The sequence below is a fragment of the Schistocerca piceifrons genome, chromosome 1, assembly GCF_021461385.2.
Source record: "Schistocerca piceifrons isolate TAMUIC-IGC-003096 chromosome 1, iqSchPice1.1, whole genome shotgun sequence".
Classification (NCBI taxonomy): Eukaryota; Metazoa; Arthropoda; class Insecta; order Orthoptera; family Acrididae; genus Schistocerca; species Schistocerca piceifrons.
Window position 1 is genome coordinate 1,226,579,286 of NC_060138.1, and position 16,709 is coordinate 1,226,595,994.

Consider the following 16,709-nt stretch of genomic DNA (forward strand, 5'->3'; position numbering starts at 1 on the left):
TCTGAATATCAGACTTTTGAAGAATTTATCCAGCTGCATTCCCACATGTTATTAGAGCAAGGAACATGGTGGGAGAAGCTCAACTTCTCCTTGGGCAGTACGTTGAACAGACTCAGCTGTCTGTGTCGCCTGGCCCCCAAGAGCTGTTGCAGGACAATTGATTCACGGATCCAGTTATATGGCTCCTGCCATGTATAGCGATTTTACGACTATGACGAGTGTGGCCTGAAGATGCCATCAATGTAATGCGGAAACTGGTAGCACATAGAAGTTCATAAAATAAAATAAATTTCTACAATACATACAGCTGTTGCTAAATTATTGCATCAAGTCGAATAAGAATGTCCTCATTTTCCAAGATTACAGGAATCACAGCTGTGTGTGGCCAGCAAGCACATGGGAGATCGGACAGGTTTGCGTGACCTTGTTGTGATAGTGACAGCGCTGCATAATGATGGTACTCATCAGAACTTCATGAAACAGTGGGGACTGAAGCAGGAATATTTCATGAATTCTCACAACAAATTACACATTTTTTTCAACTGAAATTAGCCTAGAAAAAAATGTATTGCATTGCTTATTGAACGGCCCTGTAGTATTCTTTGAATACATCAATGAGTTACAGTTGAAATAAGCCATCTCACACAAACACATGGCTGTAACAGTTTGCAGGGATATGAAATGAAATGGTCACATATCCTCAGAATTAAGTAACACAGGTGGCAAACTTCGATTTATTGACAGGATATAGGGAAAATTCCATCAGTTTATAAAGCAGGCTGCTTACAGATCACCCATGTGTCCCATCTTAGAACATTGCTTAAGTATTTGGGACCCACACCAAATAGGACAAGCAGGGACTATTGAACATATTCGAAGGAGGGCAGCACAGAAGGTCCCAAGTTTGTTTAACTTAAGGGCAACTGTCATGGAAATATTAAGTATCCTAAGTTGGCAGACACTTGAAGATAGAAGTCAATTATCCTGCAAAAGCCTACTCATGACGTTTCAAGAATCAGTATTAAATGAAGAATCTAGAGATATTCTTCAGCTGCTTACATTCTGTTCCCGTTGACTAATTACAGCTTGCACAGAGGCATTTGAGCAGTCATTCCTCTTTACTTCATATGCAATTGGAATGGAAGTAACTCAAACAATGTGGCATCATTTTAAGTATGTAGGTAGATGTAATTTTCAATAGGCAAGTACTGTTGGTGATCTCCATTTATGTTTTAGTTGAAGTAAGTGTTTCACTTTCTTATGTGATCATTACTTTCTTTTAATGTGATCCTAGTGACTTTAATTTTTCACATTACTTCCAGACTAAGTATGTCAGAAATGAAGACAGCCATAGGACTGCAGGCTCAGCTGGTGATTGACCAGGCAGACAGACAGGACTCTGGCCTCTATGTATGTGAAGCAGGAAACGTGTTTGGTCACAGTGAGCTGCTTGTCCATTTAACTATCCAAGGTAAGTTTGTTTACAACTTTGTTCTCTATTGTTAAATCTTATTCCATGTGAGTATTAATTCTGCTGTAATTACAAAAGAGAGTAGAAGTTTCATAACAAAAGATTGCTTCAGACAGTCAGAATCTGGCATCTGTTCTTTCAGACCTGTCCGGAAGACAGGACACCATTATGATCCTGTGGCCTCTGTGATGCAAGACACAAAGGAATGAAAGACAGTTGGCAGCTAATGTCTTTAATTCCTTTGTGAATTGAATTTTTGATTAACATTGCAATCTTTTCACTTTTTTCTTTTTCTTTTTTGTCACTTAATAAAAGCCCTTGCTGCTAAAGAAATAAAGGAATCTGGAAAGAATCATATGGCTGGTTCTACAGTTAATTATGTGACACGTAGTAGAAAATAGCTATGCATTATCATTTAATAGTAAATGAATTCCACAGTGAGCATTCCATTGGATTTAGTGCTTTTTACATTTCTCTTCTTATGGTATCAATTAATAACCATTGATTTTATTAGGGAGCTCCAAAGCTGTAATATTGTCCTCTGAAACATACCAAATTTAAACAATGGAAAGCCCAGGATGCAATATCAACATTATTATGAAAAGGATAGATTTCTAATCATCGTAAAAATGACACACTGAGTTGCAGATGGGCACAACGAAAAGAGGCACAGCATCGTGAGGCTGTGGGGGATGGAGTGGGGGAGGAGGGGGGGAGGAAAGGGCAATGGAAAATGAGAGGAGCAGAGAAGGGGAACAGATCAGTGGTATGTTGGTAGAAGGTGGTACACAGTAAGTGGAAGGGGCTGTGAAGTGGGAGGAGATGATAAGGAGGAGAGGGCAGAAACTGTTGGGTGGAGGGTGTGGGAACACTAGATTACTGCAGGATGAGTCTGGGGTAGTTTTGAGAATGGAGACTGTCTTATAAGGATAACCCCCATTGGTGTAGTTCAGAAAATATGCTGCTGGAGGGGAAGACTTCAGAGGCCTGTTTTGTGAAGCAGCCACTGAAATCAAGCATATGTTCAGCTGCATGTTGTGCCACAGGTTGGTCTGCTTTGCTCTTGGCCACAGTTTGGCAGTGGCCATTCATCCTAGTGGACAACTGGTTGGTAGTCATACCAGATAAAAAGCTGTGCAGCGATTGTAGCAGAGCTTGTGTATGACATGGCTGCTCTCATAGATCACCCAGCCTCTGATGTAGTAGGATAAGCATATGACAGGACTGACTGTGTGGATTGGGCAAGTCTTGCACCCAGGTCTTCCACAGGGATATGATCCCTGTGCCAAGGGTTTGGAATTGTAATGGACAAAGAGATGGACTAGGATGTTGTGGAGATTGGGTAGACAGTGAAACACCGGTTTAGCAGGGGTGGTAAAAATCTCGGTTAGGATGTCCCTCATACCAGGGAATGATGGTAAATTATCAAAGCACTGATTGAGGAAGTGATTCACTTGTTACAGTCTGGTGTGGTATTAAGTGATGAACGGGCACTCCTTAGTTGTTGGTTCTTGGGGATGGTGGGAGGATTGAGGGTGTGTGGGGATATGGCACGGAAAATTTGTTTACAGACTAGGTCTGGAGATAGTGCCTGTGAAGGACTTCATGAGATCCTAGCATGCAGGGCAGTGGAAATTTGTGTAACTGTAGATATGCTGTCCTATCATGACCATCCTGTATAGGAGAAATTTTTTGGTGTGGGAGGTATGGAAGTCTCAAAATGTAGGTGCTGTTGGTGATTGTTGGGATTCATGTGAAGAGAGGTGCGGATGGAGCCATTAGAGAGGAGGGGGTCAACATCCATTGATGTGGCACACTGGGTAGAGGAGGACCAAGTGAAGCAGTTGGGAGAGAAGGTGTTGAGGTTGTGAAGGAATAAGGATAGGGTGTCTTTGCCCTGTGTCCAGATCATGAAGATACCATCCATGAACCTAAACCAGACTGAGGGTTTAGGGTTGTGGGAGTCTGGGAAGGTGTCTTCTAGATGGCCTGTAAACAGGTTGGCACAGGAGGGAGCCATGCAGGTACCCATGCTGTGCCGGAGATTTGTTTGTATACTTTCCCTTCAGAGGAGTAGCTGTATTGTATGATAAAGTTAGTAAAGTAACGATATGAGAGAAGGAAAGTTGCTACTTACTGTATAGCGGAGGAGCTGAGCCGCGATAGACACAATAAAAAGATACACACAATCATAGCTTTCGGCCATTAAGGCCTTTGCCAGCAGTAGATACACATACACAACTGCACACACACACTCACGCAAGTGCAACTTGCACACACATCTGCAGTCTCAGAGAGCTGAAACTACACTGCGATCAGCAGCACCATTGCATGATGGGAGTGGCGATTGGGTGGGGGTAAGGAGGAGGCTGGGGTGGGGAGGGGTAGGGATAGTATGGTGGGAGTGGCAGACAGTGAAGTGTTGCAGTTTAGACGGAGGATAGGAGAGAAGGTGCGGAGGGGGTAAGTATGGAAAGAAGTGAAATAAAAATAAAAGAAATTAAAAGACTAGGTGTGACAGTGAAATGACGGTTATGTAATGCTGGAATGGGAACAGGGAGGGGGCTGGATGGGTGAGGACAGTGACTAACAAAGGTTGAGGCCAGGAGGGTGATGAGTAGGACACCGTGTGGTAAACCGAGAGGAACTGTGGAGAGTCGGTCGAGGAAATGGTCATCACTATTGATGCCATCTCCCTGTACACTAACATTCCTAAAGCCCATGGCCTTACTGCTATCCAACACTTCTTTCCAGAAGCCCTATGGATTCCAAACCAACAACCTCCTTCTTAGTCTCCATGACCAACTATATCCTCACCCACAATTACGTCTCCTTTGAAGGCATTACCTACAAACAAATCCATGGTATGGCTATGGGCACCCGCATCATACCATCCTATGCTAACCTATTCATTGGCCATCTAGAGGAATCCTTCCTAAAAACCCAGAATCCTAAACCCCTCACCTGGTTCAGATTCACTAATGACATCTTTGCTATCTGGATTGAAAGTGAGGACACCTTATTCACATTCCTCCAGAACCTCAACAACTTCTCCCCTATTTGCTTCACCTGGTCCTACTCAACCCAACAAGATGACCTCCGGCCTCAGAGGTGGCTACATCAGTACCTCTGACCATATCAAACCTACTAACCACCAGCAATACCTCCACTTCGACAGCTGCCAACCGTTTCATACCAAGAAGTCCCTTCCATACAGCCTAGCCACCCGTGGTCATTGCATCTGCAGTGACGAGCAGTCCCTCTCTAAATACACCAAGGGTCTCACTGAAGCCTTCACTGACCGTAATTATCCTCCCATCCTTGTACAAAAACAAATTTCCCGTGCCTTATCTTTCCAGTCTCCCACCACCTCCCAAAGTCCCACAGTCCGGCCACAGAGGAGCATTCCCCTCGTAACTCAGTAACATCTGGGACTGGAGCAACTGAATTACATTCTCTGCCAGGGTTTCAACTACCTCTCGTCATGCCCTGAAATTAGAAATGTACTACCCACTATCCTTCCCACCCCTCCTACCATGGTATTCCGCCGTCCACCGACCCTACACAATATACTTGTCCATCCTTACACAACCCCTGCTCCCAATCCCTTACCTCATGGCTCATACCCCTGTAATAGACCTAGATGCAAGACCTGTCCCATACATCCTCGTACCACCACCTACTCCAGTCCGGTCACTAACATTACCTATCACATCAAAGGCAGGGCTACCTGCGAAACCGTTCATGTGGTCTACAAACTAAGCTGCAACCATCGTGCTGTATTCTATGTAGGCATGACAACCAACAAGCTGTCAGTCCGCATGAACGGCCACTGACAAACTGTGGCCAGAAAACAAGTGGACCACCCTGTAGCTGAACACGCTGCCAAACATGATACCCTTCATCTCAATGACTGCTTCACTGCCTGTGCCATATGGATCCTTCCCACCAACACCAGCTTTTCTGAATTGTGCAGGTGGGAACTTTCCCTGCAATACATCGTACATTCCTGTAACCCTCAATCTTTGTTAGTCACTGTCCTCACCCATCCAGCCCCCTCCCTGTTCCCATCCCAGCACTACACAGCTGTCATTTCACTGCCACACCCAGCCTTTAATTTCTTTTATTTTTATTTCTCTCTTTTCCACTACTTACCCCCTCCCCACCTCCGCACCTTCTCTCCTACCCTCCGTCCAAACTGCAACACTTCACTGTCCGCCACTCCCACCATCCTATCTCTTCCCCTCCCCACCCCAGCCTCCTCCTTACCCCCACACAGTCGCCACTCCCATCATGCAAGGGTGCTGCTGATCACAGTGTAGTTTCAGCTCCCTGAGACTGCAGATGTGTGTGCAAGTTGCATGTGCATGTGCATGTGTGTATGTATGTCTACTGCTGACAAAGGCCTTAATGGCCGAAAGCTGTGATTGTGTGAATCTTTTTATTGTGCCTATCGCAGCTCAACATCTCTCATATTATTACATTCCATCCTTTCCATTGCTTGATTTAAAGTTAGTAAAGTGTGTGGGGAATGAAGTAGTGGGTTGGAGTGTGAAGGATGTTGGGAGAACTAGTGTTCAATAGTGTCAAGATCATGGGCATGAAGGATGTTGGTGTATAGTGAAGTGGCATCAAGTGATGATTAGGAATCCAGGAGGTAAAGGGATAGGAATGGTGGATAGTCGGGGAAGGAAATGGTTGGTATCTTTGATGTGGGAGGCTGGATTTTGGGCAATTGGTTGGATGTGTTGGTTAATGAGGGCCAAAATTCCTCCAGGGGGGGACACAAGTTTGTGTAATTTTGCTGTGGCGATGTCCTGTGTGCGGGTGAGCATTGTCTTGATGGAAGATGAATTTCTTCTTTGCTAAACCTGTCGTTTTTTTGCATATCTTTTGTTGTAATTTGTCCAGGAGGTTAGCATAGTATTTTCCAGTAATTGTTTGCCCAGTTGGAAGATAATCTACAAACAGAATCCCCTTCGCCTCTCAGAACACTGGTGTCATGACCTTTCCCCTGAACGAATTGTCTTTGCTTTCTTTGGTGGCGGAGGATCAGCATGTTTCCACTCCTTTGACTGTTGTTTTGTCTCTGGTGTATAGTAATACACCCAAGTTTCATCTGTGGTCACAAACTGGCTCAAAAAATCTTGTTTGTTTCTCATAAACCGTGCCAAACATTGTTCTCATATGTTCATTCTCGTGCATTTTTGATCCAGCGTCAAGAGTCATGGCACCTATCTTGCAGATAGTTTTTTCATTTCTAATTCTTCAGTTGAAATTTGATATACCCTTTCATGTGACAAGACCATTTTGTGCACTTTTGCAGTGATTTCTGGAGTAGTGACACATCTTTGCCGACCACTGTGCAGATAATCATCTAAGCTCTCCCAACGAAATTTGAATTCATTTGTCCACTTGGCTACAGTTGAATCTGAAGGAGCAGAGTCCCCCAGTGTATTCTGGAAATAATCATGAATGTCCTTTGCTTTCATCCTTTCTTTAAGAAATACTTATTCACTGCTCGAATCTCAATTTTTTCCATCTTCACAAATCACTACACAGGAACAACAAAAAAGCCAAGTCACCACCACAGTTCTCTTCCAAGAGTACCAACGTGGCACACGTTTATAGGCAACCATCCAATGAATGTCATGTGAACAACTCGTTGCACTAGTGCTGACCTGTCCTGGTGATTCCGAGAACTTTTCAAACCACCCTCATACTTTTAAAACCATTTCTTTTAATACTCTGGGACCATCTTTTTTTGTATTTTCTTCTTCCTCCTCTTTGTCAGTCATAATCTCGTCATCAACCAAAACATCTAACTGACTATATGTACTATTACCACTGTATTTTCATTTTCCTCATTATTATGCACAGCTGGGTTTATGTCATTACCCATATTACTGCCTAACTAATTCTTGAATTTTATTTCCCTGATTGTATTTAATTCCTGTGTTATGTCTTCCTTTCTTTATAATTCATAATGATGCCATTTACTCCTCAGCACTAGTTCAGGGCATTCTCATTTCTCTCTGTACTTTTTTTGTGCCGTAGTCTATGCATCTCTTCCTCTCCTCTCAGCATGACATTTTGCCTCTCATTGCATCATAACTTCCTGTGCTGCTGTTCTCAGGTCTCATGGTGCTCTTCATATCTTGCTTCATCTGCCAGTTTTCTGTTCATGTGACCAAAAGCCTGCTCAGAAGTTTTGTGATTATATCTGTAGCGACCGATTGTTGTCACTGGGGCATGGGCCATTTACAACTGTATTCCTGATTTTGGTGTTGTTATCCGAGTTATTCCTCTTACTATCATGACCTTCTTGCTTCACTGCTTCTTGTACTCATTTTAAAATAATTTTTGCTTGCTTTTCCTTTTCGACCATTGCACCGTATGACATATCTCCATATCGTGCTGGTACTCTGTCTGTTTCCCATGTTCTTAATGTTTTCTCTCCCACTGGCTCATTCAGAAATTCTAGTGACTTTTGTAACATACCAACTACCAACCTATCCATCTGTCTATTATATACTTGTAGTCTTAGTTCATCCTTGTTCTCTTCTTGCACTTTGTGTGGCCAGTATTTCTCTACTCATTGTACATCGTCCTGTCTAAATTCAGGGAATCCCTTCAGTTGGCTGCTCCTTCATCCATCCACTTCACTGTAAAATCTGTCATTTTTGAATATTGCTTATTTCTGGGGTATTGCTCTTTTGAACCTGAGCAAAACCACTATTGGGTGTTATCTCTCTTTCAATCAGAATCTGTTGCAGTTCCTATCAAAAGATTGTACTTCTTATAAACCATTTAATATTGTGGTGTTTACTGCTGTACTGAGGTATCCAGCTTCCTTCTGTATAATCTATTATAAAGTAACCCAAGTTATTTCTGTTAGTTGTCACCAGTGCTAGCAGTCATTGTTAATTCTGTGTTGACCCTGGTGATTCCTGCCTTACATCTTTCCCTAATTTCTGTTGCCTCTTTTGCTACAATTTTTATCTCATCTTGTACAGATATTAGCTATGGGCTTAGCTGGCTGTAATTCTCTGCCCAACTCATCAATACTAGTTTCACCTGCATAGTTCTTAGTAACACTTGACCATATTTACAAATTAATTTGTGATGTGAATGTAAAGTGAGTCACTCCATATCATTACAATCTATTGTGGAAAATGATCCATGGAACATGAAACAAACAAACTAACTAACTAATATTTAAAGTTGTCTATTTACTGGATGTTGCAACAATTGGCGAGTTACTTTCATTGGTCATGTATTCTGTGTTTCAAATGGTTTTTGTAGACCTGCCCTTGCAGCTATTTCCTTCAGTAGCTCTAGTCGTTTCTTTGCATTCTCTAAGGTTCCATCTGTTTTTACGAGATCGTCTGCCAAGGCCAGACAATTTACTTTCATCTTTCAGTCAACCCAGCTTTATGTTGTAATTAACTTTTTGTTTTTTTTTCACTATTTTTCATTGTCTTATTATTTTTTCCAGCACACAACTGAATGATATTGGTGACAAGTTGTCCACTTGTCTGACTCCAGATATAATTGAGAAGAAATTCGAAATTACTTCAAGAAATTTAACTTCTGATGATGTGTTTGTAAGAGTTTGTTTAGTTATTTCCAGAGTTTTCCTATCTGCAGCAAAGTCCTTCATGGTTTTGAGGAAGAAGTTTCTATCTATGGAATCATATGCATTTTTAAAATCAACAAATATCAGCCCTTTTTTATTTAATATTTGGATGTACTAAGTAATTTGTTTAAAGTTTAGAATTTCCTCTGGATAGGATTTCTTACTCTTAAATCCAACTCAGTAATCCCCAGTTTGTTCATTTAATAGGGGGATTTAATATGTTCAGGAGAGGTTTCAGTAAGATTTTGTGATCTGAAGGAGTATTGAAATCCCTCTGTAATTGCTTATGTCTGTTTTGCCCTCCTTCTTCTTCTTTTTTTTTTTTTTTTTTTTTTTTTTTTTTTTTTTTTTTTGAGTGGTTGAACTAATGCAACCTTCCAGTTTTGTGGGATTGTTTTAGTGTCCCAGAACATATTCTTATATAATAATTGTGATTGTCTTCGCAAAATATATTCATTTATTTAACGTTTTTGTTTGCAGAGCCACCAGACCCACCACTTGATGTTGAAGTGGTGGAGGTAGACAGCAGGTCAGTCCATCTGTCATGGCGGCCTCCATTTGATGGACACAGCAGCTTGATGGGATATCTCATACAGTACAAGAGGGCAACTAGCCTCATCGATGACTGGAATCACATTGGCACCGTTAACGTCTCCATTTCATCGTCAGGTGCTGATTTAACAAGTAAGAAGTGAGTACTTATAGCATAGTGATAACCTAGGTGGAACATTGCAAGCCACAAGAAAAATTAAAAATACAGCAGTTTAAACTGAAATGTATAAATTTTCCTTATGCTTAGACAACCTCATTAAAATGAGGAATGAGAGAGCCATTAGGAATTAGTTTATGTGAGCTAGTACCTTTCTGTTTGGAATACATTATACAGTATACCATGAATGGTGTAAATTACAGTTTTTTAAATGTTACAAATTTACTCTCATTTTGTGAAATCAAATGTAATATTGACTTTGATTCTTAATGTTAAACTAACTTTATTGTCAGAAGAACTTAGAACACAGTGAAAATAGACTGTCGACGGATTATGATGATAAACTCATTAAAAAGAAGTCACTGTAATCCTCATGTAACCACTCATTAGAACTTTTGATAAAAGCTTATATTATTAAAATTCAAACACACATAAACATAAAACCAAGCCATGCCATTAAAACACAAAAGTTTACATTTATTTCTATTATTTTTGCTTCATCAGTCACCAGTTGTGAGTAATATATATTACTGTATAAAACTAATTTTGTAATTTCTCAAAAGAATCAAATATCTTACATCCTTTACATGGTTAGTTCATGTCTTTGACTTGAAACAGTGTCCGCCGCTGGTAGCTGAGTGGTCAGTGTGACAGAATGTCAATCCTAAAGGCCTGGGTTGGATTCCCAGCTGGCTCGGAAATTTTCTCCGCTCAGAGAATGGGTGTTGTGTTGTCCTAATCATCATCATTTCATCCCCATCAACGCACAAATTGCTGAAGTAAAGTGGTGTCAAATCAAAAGACTTGCACCCGGTGAACGGTCTGCCTGACGGGAGGCCCTAGTCACACAACATTTACATTTTACTTGAAACAGTGTGAATATTTGAATGTGCTCACATGCTTTGGGAGCACAGCTTGTTTTCCTGTAGTTTGTACGTTTTATTCCAGGTTGCATCCTTTGATGGTGTTGCTCTTGAGTAAAGAAGCAAGATTGCTGCTGTTGTGGGTCACCAACAATAGCACCACATCTAAGTGCTTCAATTCTGTTTTTTTTTTCCCCCCCCCCAATTTTCCTGCAGTCCATGATTTACTTCCATGCATTACTGAGCTCCAAATTTACAAACTCAGGTATTTCTTCCTCAAATTAAGGTCTAGTTTTGGTAGATGTTTATGACCCAGGACTGTCCTCTTTGCCTCTTCTTGTCTGCTCTTCATGTCCTCCTGTAGTGGAATTCCTTCATCTTCTTTGTGGTCCTCAACTTTGATGGTAAGTTGATCACTAATCTCACTTCTGCTACTCCACATTACTTTTGTCTTTCTTCCGTTTATCCTCAGCACATATCCTGCAGTCATTAGACTGTTCATTTCATTCAACAGGCCTTGTAATACTTCTTCACTTAACTGAATTTTAATCCCACAGCAGAGCATTTATTTTATTTCCACCATTGTTTCCTGAATGTGTAGATTGAACAGATGAGGTGAAAGACTGCATCTCTGTCTCACACCCTTTTTAATCTGATCTGTCAACTCTTGGTCTTCCATCCTTATTTTTCCCTCTTCCTTTTTGTACATATTGCACACTACTTGTATTTCCTTATAGCTTAAACCTATTTATCAGAGAATTTTGAACACATTGCTGCATTTTACATTAAAGAATGCTTTTTCTAGGTCTACAAATCCTAAGAATGTGTCTTGGTTTTTCTTAAGTCTTGCTTTCATTATCAAGCACGTTACAACTGCTTCTGCTGCATGTATCTTACCTTAAGCCAAACCACTGATCATTTTACAGATACTTGATCTTCTTTTCCATTCTTCTATATATTATCCATGTCAGCAACTTTGATGCTTGTGCTGTTAAGCTGACTACCGAGCAAGGTGGCGCAGTGGTTAGCACACTGGACTTGCATTCGGGAGGACGACGGTTCAATCCCGTCTCCGGCCATCCTGATTTAGGTTCTCCGTGATTTCCCTAAATCGCTTCAGGCAAATGCCGGGATGGTTCCTTTGAAAGGGCACGGCCGATTTCCTTCCCCATCCTTCCCTCACCCGAGCTTGCGCTCCGTCTCTAATGACCTCGTTGTCGACGGGACGTTAAACGCTAATCTCTTCCTCCTCCTGTTAAGCTGACAGTACGATGGTTTTTGTACTTACATGCCCTTGCCATCTTTGGGACTGTGTAGATGATGGCATGCTTCCAGTCTTGTAAATTCTACACACCAACTGAATTATATTTTGGCAGTCATTTCCCCAAGTGATTTCAGAAATTACCTTGCACCTTACTTGATCACAAGTCCTCTTAAGCTCCATAAAAACTCTGACTCTAGTACTGGATCACCCACATCTTCCATGTTAACTCCCAGTTCTTCTTCTATCTCATTGTAAGACAGGTCCTCCGCCATGTAGAGGACTTCAGTGTATTCATTCCACCTATCTGGTCTTTCCTCTATGTTTAACAGTGATATTCCTCTTGCCATCTTGGTGTTATTGTCTTTGCTTTTAATTTCACAGCATGTTGCCTTGACATTTCTGTATGCTGAATACATTCTTCTGATGAACATTTCTGTTTGATTTATTATCATTTTTTGTGCAACCATTCCACTTAAGTGTCCCAGCACTTAATATTTGTTTCATTCCTAAAACACTTATTTTGCTTATTTTATCTTTTCTTGAGCAATTTTGTACTTTCTTTTATTGCTGATCAATTGAGATAATTCCTCTGTTACCCAAGATTTATTCACAGTTACCTTCCTTGTACCAATATTTGACTGTCCAACATCTGTGATTGCCCTTTTTTTGTATGTATATTCCTGTTCAACTGAAATGCCTGCTGTGGTATACATCACCACAGTATCTATGCACTTGGAGAATTTCAAACTCACACATCACTCTTCAGTAGTTCAGAATTCCACATCTTTCAACATTGATTCTTCTGTGTGGTTTTTTTAAACTCTAACCTACTCTTCATCATTATTAAATAATGATCTGAGTACATATTTGCAGCTGGCCTGCCATACAGTCCACTACCCGATTTTGGAATCTCTTTTCTGCCATAATCTAATCTAGCTGGCATCTTATCATGTCTCCAAGCCGTTTTTAAGTATACCTCCTCCTCTTGCAGTTTTTGAACAGTGTATTACCTTTTACTAGCTGAAATTTATTCCAGATCTATCCCTTTACATAAAAAATTGCACATTCAGTGTCCTCAGTACTTTATGTATAAATCGTGTATCAAACCTTTTGGGTCAAACTGAAACAGGTGATAATGGATCCACAGCTGATTATATTGAGACAGGGAACCAAGGGTCAGAAATGCATTTTTATTGTATTGTGGATGTACACAGCGTACACCGCATGACAACAATGTGGCTCATAGTAACTGTTCAGAGTGGTGACTGCCCATCTCAGTGCATGTTTTGCAATGATGCATGCAGTTTTTATGCATTCTAGCAGTGACCCCGGGTGCCTGTTGTTCACTTGAAGAAGCAGCAGGTGATAGACAGTATACATCTGTGACCACCAAACAGACATGCTATACTCAACTTGGTTCATACCACATGGTCATGTGACGACCTTCAGTGGCTAATCCACAGCAGTGCTGTAGTGCCAAACTTCTTACAGTTTGTATTGTTCATGTATGAGGCCTCAAGCCACCTGTGATGGTGTTTTCAACAACTGCAACAGCCATGTCTGGAGTAAGGACAATCCCCATGCCATCTGAATTGGGTGGCCACCAGCAACAATTGTCCATCAACGTATGCTTGCGCATTGTCAAAGATCACCTAACATGACATTATTTGCTGCCTCTCTGTTTAACTGGCTCATGTTATATGGTGTTCTGCCAGATGTGCTGCCACAGTTTGTAGTGCCTTGAGAATTTCGGTATAAGTTCCAAAGACACTCAGCTTTCCACAGTCTCGAACACCCGATATTGAAAGTACGAGGGTGAGAGAGTGGAGATGTGTCTACCTCACCTCCGGTTTCTGTTTGTCCAGGATGGACGTGTATCGGGAGAATACTGCAATAGTGACTGTCGATTGGCGTGGACAAGTATTTGCCGCTCGCTCCACAGAAGCTGTATGTGCAGTACAAGGAACAAATGAATTATGTATTGAACTAAAGTCATTTACATGTTTTTCTGGTGTTGGACTTGCTGGAAACAAGAACTGGTTTTATAGTGGTTATTAAACCAGACATATTGTAGTTGTACCTGTTAGTATCTAATGGTCCAAGATGGGGCTGACTTGCGACAGTTGAACGATTATTTGAAACTTGTGAAGCTGTTTTATTGTGGAGATGAAAATACAACAGAGTTGAACAAAAAGTATCCTGAGAGTACAGAATCATTTCAAGAGTAGAAAATAAGTCTATTTTGAAATTCCCTTAACCAGCTATAGTCTTCGGAGAAGAAAAGTTTGTGAAGATTGACGCAGACATCTGACCCGAGAAGAAAATTGGCTGCACACATTACATAAGTCAACTGCGAGAGATGTGTGTCTTGCACCCCGGTGTCATCAGAAACTGTTAGAAGTTCTTGGAGAATGCGCCCCATGTTGTCTATGAAAGGATACCCGCAAGTTTCTGAACAACTTGTACCTTCACTATTGGATTGGAAGGGAATGTTCAGTTACATGGTCAGTGCGATTGCCAAATTTCACACCTCTGGACATTTTCATCTGGCATTATGTGAGGACATTGTTGTCTGAAACACCCAAAGTAATTGATAAAGACCTGGTTGCCAGGGTCTAAGCCACGTGTCTTCTGGTACAACAGGCACAAGGGATCTTTGAGAGAGTGCAGCAGAACTTCATGCTCCGTTGCCATGCCTCATTGAGTCAGATGGTTGCATGTTAAACAATTACTATGAGGTATGTTGTTGTTATGTGGTGTGCACTGTGTATATCTATAACATAATAAATATGCGTTTCTGACCATTGGTTCCCTATCTCAATATAATCGATTGTGGGCCCAGTATCACCTGTTTCAATTTGACCCAAAAGGTTTGAGACTCTCTGTACAGTGGTTGTATGTGCAGCGGGGGGATATGTCAGATATGAGACAGAAAAAGGTGAAACAGTTGTTTTAATGCAGTTGCACAGATCTGGAAGATGAAAGACAAAGCAGCAAATTGTTTCTGATAATGGAGGAAATCAAAATCTTTACCAAGGCAGAAGATTTAATGTTGTCGTATAGGCTCTTGAACGTCCAACCATTGTTGGACAGGCTGGTATTACCTGAGAATCTGTGTAATATATTGGACATGAGAAGAGTGTCAGCTGTGTTGGTCCTTTGTTTCGTAATAAACGTCCAAATGGAGCAGCACATTACATTAACGTGAGCCTCTTAGCCATTTGATTGCTTGGCTCCTTGATTATGACCAAAAATTAAAAGAAAGAAGGAAGCATTTGAAATGCACAGATGTTCTACTAACAAAGACACAGTCGTCTGCTGTGGACATTATTGTTTGAAGCACTTTGAATAAAACATCATTTCATGGCTTTAGATAAAATTAATGAACAAAAGATTTTATACAGTACTTTTGTCTTTTTTTTATCTTTTCCTGCTATTAAAAAGGCTGTAAATAGTCACTCACAGGAATCAACCTACAGCAGACATCATCATTTCTGATTTTTCAGGGCAGAGTCAGTGAGCAGTGCTGTAATAAGAGACCTACACCCTGCAACCAGCTACCACATAAGAATGCTTGCCGTTAATGCTATTGAGGCTAGCATCTTCACGGATCCCCTTACTGTGAAAACACAAGAAGAAGGTAGTGTCTTAGCAGTAATAGATGTCACCTAGACAAAATGTTTTATTTTAACTGTTAGTGAAATGTCTCACATATGTTTTATGTCTGTCATAATGAATCAAATTTGTAATAACATAACTCAATAACAACAGCTCCATCGGGCGCCCCTCAAGAAGTTAATGCTGAAAATGTTGATCCTGATGAGCTACTCTTAACGTGGAAGGTATGTATTCCTTTTTTGTAATAAAAGCTAAAATTTTCCTTTGCGACAAGTATGATTGACTTCATCATGAGAAGGACATAGTGTCTGCATAACTTAAGAATTTTTAACACAAATCAAAGATAACATTACATGTGAAACACTTTCATGCTGTTCTGAGTTTGCATTTGCAGAGCATCAGGAAAATTACTATGTAAGCCTTTTGTCACGTTCTGTTATTCACTGCAAAAATATTGCAAAAGAAGAGTTTAAAGCAAACTCTTGCAATAATAACATAATTTTACAGTGCAATAGCATTCAGTGTCAAATTAGGTTCACTCCGCAGAATGAATTACTAATGTGAAAATTCCTTTCATAGTAAAATCTATGATTTTTTTAAGTACCTCACTTTCCATCTTCATAGTTAAATGTTTTGTGTATTTCAGAATAGGTAGGTGCATTAAAACAGTGTTGTTCTAACTAGGGATATAAGGAAACACATGGCCATAAAAGAGATAATGGCCTGATGTACGTCCACTGTGGGTGGGTTATGACGCGTGTCTTCTCAAGGATATATTAAAAATGCTGATAGAAAAAGCAAACATATTCTTCCACGTGGTTTTCTCGTGTCATTCGTCCATATCTCGTACCTCTAGAAATGAGCTCTGCCAGCCACTGTACTCTGGATGGTGAAGGATACTTTGTGCCTTTGCAAGCCATTCCCTCCCTGCTTCACTTGGCCACAAAGTCTTTACGTAAGATTTACATCGGAGGATGTAGAACATTTCAGATGTTATTCATGAATGCTGGTTATCTAACCATTCTTGATAGTTTGGAAAAAGATCACCTCTTTCCCCAAGAGGATACCCATTTAAGTACATGGAACAGTTCCATCATTACTCTCATACTGATTAAACTTTCTGGTAACATCTCCATACTGACAAA

At 40.7% G+C, this 16,709-nt stretch overlaps 1 protein-coding gene across 1 annotated transcript in view; it reads left to right on the forward strand.

Annotated features, from left to right (window-relative positions):
• LOC124779577 (Down syndrome cell adhesion molecule-like protein Dscam2) overlaps positions 1-16,709 on the forward strand; it is a 432,737-nt gene that overhangs the window by 285,329 nt on the left and 130,699 nt on the right. The window contains exons 15-18 of the mRNA XM_047253719.1: positions 1,323-1,471; positions 9,591-9,801; positions 15,453-15,586; positions 15,718-15,788. Coding sequence (XP_047109675.1) covers positions 1,323-1,471; positions 9,591-9,801; positions 15,453-15,586; positions 15,718-15,788 — 565 coding nt within the window. The remainder of the gene's footprint in view (positions 1-1,322; positions 1,472-9,590; positions 9,802-15,452; positions 15,587-15,717; positions 15,789-16,709) is intronic.